The sequence below is a fragment of the Grammomys surdaster genome, unplaced genomic scaffold (genome assembly GCF_004785775.1).
Source record: "Grammomys surdaster isolate TR1022 unplaced genomic scaffold, NIH_TR_1.0 190, whole genome shotgun sequence".
Classification (NCBI taxonomy): Eukaryota; Metazoa; Chordata; class Mammalia; order Rodentia; family Muridae; genus Grammomys; species Grammomys surdaster.
Genome location: NW_021604635.1, coordinates 6664096 through 6669844, shown reverse-complemented (window position 1 = coordinate 6669844; position 5749 = coordinate 6664096). Strand labels below are relative to the sequence as shown.

Genomic DNA, 5749 nt, shown 5'->3' with positions numbered 1-5749 from the left:
GTGTGTGTGTGTGTGTGTGTGTGTGTGTGTGTGTGTAGGGGGGTGGGAGGGATGGATGAATCTCTGCTGTCATCACTGAGGGACTTTCTTTAATGATTGAATTCTGTGCCTGAATGATAATGGCATCAGAGGTTACTGATAACTCATAACTTATATGAGATTTGTAATCGTAAGTAAATTAAGAAAATTATCCATAATACCAGCACTAAAGATACTCTGTGGACAAACTTTTTGTTATTGCCTTCTATAATTAAGCCACACATTTGTGTGGGAGAAACAAAATTTAGCATTTGCATAGTGTTTTCTCTTGTGATCTCTCATGATTGTCTTCTACGTTAGTAAAATACATGTGTGTGTATTTTACTACTTAAGTTATTTGTTGGATATAGTCCCTGTCCTCATCCCTTCTCATTGTTCCCCTCCCTCCACCCCCCTTGGGGTGAGGTGGCCTGCCATGTAGTCATGCTTTGTAGTCTAGGCGGGCCTACAAATTCTGATCCACCTGCCTTCGCCTCTCAAGAGCTGGGATTGTTGGTATGTACTACTCTGCTTGGCTGTCTACAGACCTTTTTTGGTTAAGTAAAATTGTTTGTATTTATCCTTTTTAAGGTCCTATTTTAAATTGCTAAAGAATACATACCTTTTTTTTTTTTCCCATAGCTGAGGACTGAACCCAGGGCCTTGCGCCTGCTAGGCAGTCTACCACTGAGCTAAATCACCACCCGACATATTTCATTGTTACCCAAATTTTGTTTGTCTTAGGTCACGCTAAATGTGTAGAAGTAGTAAAAACGTTTAACTTGCCGCTGCTGATGCTCGGAGGAGGTGGCTACACGATCAGGAATGTTGCTCGGTGTTGGACGTATGAGACTGCAGTTGCCCTTGACTGTGAAATTCCCAACGGTAGGTGTTGAGGTTGCAGTATCTAGAAGAATAGCTGGTATGTAGAAAGGGATGAATGGGGGAGTCTACAGCCACACCCCTGGAACGTGGGATCCCTCTGGTGGCTGGATGGGTAGGTTACAGATCTGTGAGAGAGCATTCCGTGTTCATGGTCAGGCTTTCCTTTGGGAGTCGTTCTTCTATCTGGATCTGGACTATGTTTCTGAGTTTATCTGGAAGCTAAGCTTTCAATGTGTAACTTGCTTTTCCTTGTTTTTAATAGAGTTGCCATATAATGATTACTTTGAGTATTTTGGACCAGACTTCAAGCTGCATATTAGTCCTTCAAACATGACCAACCAGAACACTCCAGAATATATGGAAAAGATAAAGTAAGAAATCACCGCGGCGTAATGAGATTTCAGGAGGCTATAGAAGGTCAAATAAAGGAAGCCGTGTTGATGTATACGTCAGATATTTTCTTTGTTTTAATAGAAGGATTTGAAACCTTAAGGATATTTGTGTTTTTAATCTGCTATATTAACACAAATATGTAACCTTTGTAAATAGAAACATTTTTATTAGATCAAATGCTTTATGTCTACAGAATGTAGAAACATTGATCAGAACGATCTGTGTCCTCTCTCCCATAGACAGTTGTATGACATTGACAAGTACATTTGTCAGATGGGGGTGAAATGGTACATCTTTATATCCTGTGGGTTCAGTCAGTTAATATATGCAATGATCCGATGCTTGAATGGTCTTCCATTCAGTGGTCAGCTAAATGAAAGATGGTTTTTGTTTAGTTCCTTTTGTGTATAGCAGGAAATTTACATACAGTGGATTTTGTCTAATAAATTGTGTCATTTAGACAGCGTTTATTTGAAAATCTACGTATGTTACCACATGCACCTGGTGTTCAAATGCAAGCTATTCCAGAAGACGCTGTTCATGAAGACAGTGGAGATGAGGATGGAGAAGACCCCGACAAGAGGATTTCTAGTAAGAAAACCCTTGCTGTGTCTTTTTAAATTTTTCTTATGCATCAAAATAAGATTTAAAATTGAAGGTACACAGGGCATGGTTCACAGCACATGTTGTGATTTTCCTTCTCTCCATTCTAATTACATATAGATTTAGCTTCCTGATGTCTCAAAGCCTGAATTAATATCACCAGTTTCATTTTGTGTGACTACACAGACATGGCTGTGTCCAGAAAGTAGGCACTTGATATATCTATATCTATCTATCTATCTATGTAATGATTATAGGACCTGTGGCTATTATCAAATTTATAAAAAACTCTTTTGTGTATCAGTTCGAGCATCAGACAAGAGGATAGCTTGCGATGAAGAGTTCTCAGACTCTGAGGATGAAGGTGAAGGAGGCCGTAGGAATGTCGCTGATCATAAGAAGGGAGCAAAGAAGGCTAGGATCGAAGAAGACAAGAAGGAGGCAGAGGACAAGAAGACAGGTCAGCTTATGTTTTGGTGACCATTTCATTTTCACTACTTAGGGTTGCACTGTGTCTCTTAAGAGATCCTACAGTCACACAGGGTCTGGGTGCATTAGGCAGTAACATTTACTGGTGTAAGTGATATTTACAACTTACACTTAACTACTTAAATGCTTCAGAGTTGATTTAAAGCTTTTTAACGTGTGTGCTCACATTTTCTTTGTGGTCTCCTCTTAATAATATAGACAAAATCTCCTCTTAATAATATAGACAAAAATAGTAGATGTTACATGTCAAAGAATGGGGTTAAGGGAATGACAGTGGTTGCAGATGTTGGGCCTCAGAACATTTGCTGTGGCTTAGGAGGGCTTGGACACACTCAATGGTCTTCTGCCTTGTCCACTTATATACCAGAAGGAGAGGCATGCCAGTACACCTGGCTAAAATTGTAAATTATTAATAACTGTTAAAGTTGACTTCATGAAGCAACGTTAAGCTCTGTAGTCCTTTGAAACGTTGCTTTAAAAGTGAAGACTCTTCAGGAATTGGAGAAAATAAAACAGGAAAGATAGGAAGGGGCTTAGGAGGATCGTTTGTGGTGTCTTACTATATTTCAGAGTGTTTTATTTAGCGTGCCATCATACCACCTCGTTAGAGATCTTACGTGTCTCGTTGCCGTGCTGAACTATGCAGGGGTAAGGAGTGGGAGGCAGCCTCTCAAACATGATAATGGTGCAGGTTTTAGTTGACCTATTAGTCAAGTGAAATGGGCTCACTGTACAGACCTGGCTGCTCACTGGGCTGTGCTTGGACTCATGCCATTGCCCTTTCTTGGATGCCTGGGTGCTGGGATTGCAGAAATGTGCCACCACATCTGACTCAGTTTCTTTCTATTTTAAAATATCTTCTGCATTTTTTTTCTTTTTTTTCCAAATAGGAAAGTGATGGGGTAAATTGACTCTTACTATTTTACACAAAATTAGTGCTCTTTTAGACAAAAAGCGCAAAAATCTATGGGTCAAAACCTAAAATAAGAACCACCACCCCCTCCTCTCTAGCACTATGAGTACAAATTTAGCTAGCCAAACTTAGCCAAGACACTAAAATGTGAACCCTCCATTGTTGGCGTGTAGATTTGTATGAAAGGCGCCGCAGTGCCTGCAGGATCTGTACTACCCAAGCGTTCTAAGCCTCACCCTTAGGCCATTGCTTCCAAACTGATTTATAGAGAGAAAACACTCAGAATAGCTGTGACAGCTACTTCTATTACTGTGTTTAACTTATAAAGTTCAAAGTATTGGGAATTAAGATTGTAAGGTCAGAACAATGGGATTTATCTATTGTGGGCCAGCACAGTGGCTCAGCAGGCAAAGGTGCTTGCTGCCAAGCCTGATGACATATGATCACCAGGATCTGCATGTCGGAGAAAGACAGCTGACTTCTACAAGCTATTGATCTCCCTCTGGATGTTATGCCATGCATGCTCAAACACACACACACTCTGATAAATAAATAGCATAGTTTAGCTTCCCACGTCCCAGTGTCTTTCCCTACTGATAGCTCTCCTTACCTATGCTATATTCCTCTGTATTCTGAAATTCTTGACAGAACCTGTAAAGCTGTGATGCTTCTGAACCAAAGCTAAAAGCTGTGGGAGCACGCCATCACGTAGGTGGTGAGCCCGGCAGCACTGACTGCTCTGAAGCGGATGGGACACTCTCTAGTGACACAGTTCATGAGTAGTGACATTGCGGAGCACAGCAATATATGTGTCTTATATTTCAAAAGAGGTGTTAATCTTTCTCTTGTGTCTTTAGATGTTAAGGAAGAGGATAAATCCAAGGACAGTAGTGGTGAGAAAACAGACACCAAAGGGTGAGTGACACTTGTGTCTCTGTGCAAAGGTCATTCGTGTCTTGGGGGTTGGAGGAAGGGGCATGTACACTTAAGAAATAATGGCTCAGCCTGAGAACATTATTGTAAGCGCCAGTCTGAGTGTGGTAATGTGTCCTAGACTGTTTCACCCGTAACCTTTCTGTGTGCGATCGTGGTTTTCCCAATCCTCGCACACCTATGCCTGGAGGACTATGTGTTAGGAGACAGGCTAGTAGAAGGGAGAAACACTGGGTTAAGTGAGAGCCTGCGTGAGAATGTTATGGTCAGAATTGGATGCATGTATGGCTAGGTAGGTGAAGAGGTTTGAGTCCAGAATCTCAGCACACTGGGGAGGCTGAGGCCAGCGGATTGCCATGAATTTAAATCCACACCAAGTACATAGTGAACTTTAAGTCATCACTCTGGGCTGAAGAGTGAGCGTCTGTGTTAGAAGCAAGCCCGTGTGCTTGGTCACACACAGGCGGATGCTGATACTTAAGGCTAACTTGGAATGCTCGGTTGTAAATCAACTAGAAAGAGTAAGGCTTTTATTGCTCAGAGGAAAAAACCACTGAATTACTTGGTGTGAATGTGCAAGACTGCATGACTAGCTAGGTCAGTACCCTTAAACCAAGACTGTTATTTTTAATACTTTATGATCCTCTTTCAACAGAGCCAAATCAGAACAACTCAGCAACCCTTGAATTTGACTCCCCAACTTTAGAAACCTCAAGAAGTGAGATGAGTCTGGGAAAAACCTTCGGTGTTTGAGGACATTGGCTTCATTTTATACCGTTTTGGCATGGACTGTATTTATTTTCAAAATGGCTTGTTTTTGTTTTTCTTGGCAAGTTTTATTGTGAGTTTTTCTAATTATGAAGCAAATTTTTTTCCCACCATGCTTTATGTGATTGTATTTAAATTGATGTGTTATTATGTCAAAAACCGGATCTATTAAAGAAACAATTGGCCTTTCTGAGCTGATTTTTCCATCTTTTGTAATTATCTTTATTAAAAAATTGTACTTGGATCGTCTTCTGTCTATTTATTATGAAGGCTTGTTTCCAAGCCAGTGACTTGATGGTCTGTAAGACTGAAACCTCCGAAGGTGATTTCAGTGTCCGAGACATCACTGAGTCTATACAGTGCTTACTTGCTCTAACAGGTATTTCATATTGCAATAAAAATAACACTGTCACTTTGTATAGCTCAGTCAGTGTCAGGAAGACTGGGATTTTGTAAATTATTTCCAAAATTCATAAACTATGCAGTTGGGATGAAGGAATTATTTTTGAACTGAATCGAATACTCAGAAATTGGAAATTGTGAATTGAAAAAGAAGCTTGTCCAACCAATAACTAGCCCAACTTGAGTCATATCCCATGGGCAAGCACCAATCCCTGACACTATTAATGATATTCTGTTATACTTGCAGACAGGAGGCTAGTATGGCTGTCCTCTGAGAGGATCCACCCAGCAGCTCACTCAGACAGACAGATGCAGGTACCCACAGCCAAACAGTGGATGGAGTTT

General features: G+C 40.7%; 1 protein-coding gene across 1 annotated transcript in view; it reads left to right on the top strand.

The window, feature by feature from the left end:
• Nucleotides 1–5246, top strand: part of Hdac2 (histone deacetylase 2) — a 28756-nt gene extending 23510 nt beyond the window's left edge. The window contains exons 9-14 of the mRNA XM_028768999.1: nucleotides 763–903; nucleotides 1166–1274; nucleotides 1757–1887; nucleotides 2204–2359; nucleotides 4159–4216; nucleotides 4890–5246. Of these exons, the coding sequence (XP_028624832.1) occupies nucleotides 763–903; nucleotides 1166–1274; nucleotides 1757–1887; nucleotides 2204–2359; nucleotides 4159–4216; nucleotides 4890–4920 (626 nt within the window). The 3' untranslated portion in view covers nucleotides 4921–5246. The remainder of the gene's footprint in view (nucleotides 1–762; nucleotides 904–1165; nucleotides 1275–1756; nucleotides 1888–2203; nucleotides 2360–4158; nucleotides 4217–4889) is intronic.
• The last annotated feature ends 503 nt before the right edge of the window (nucleotides 5247–5749 follow it).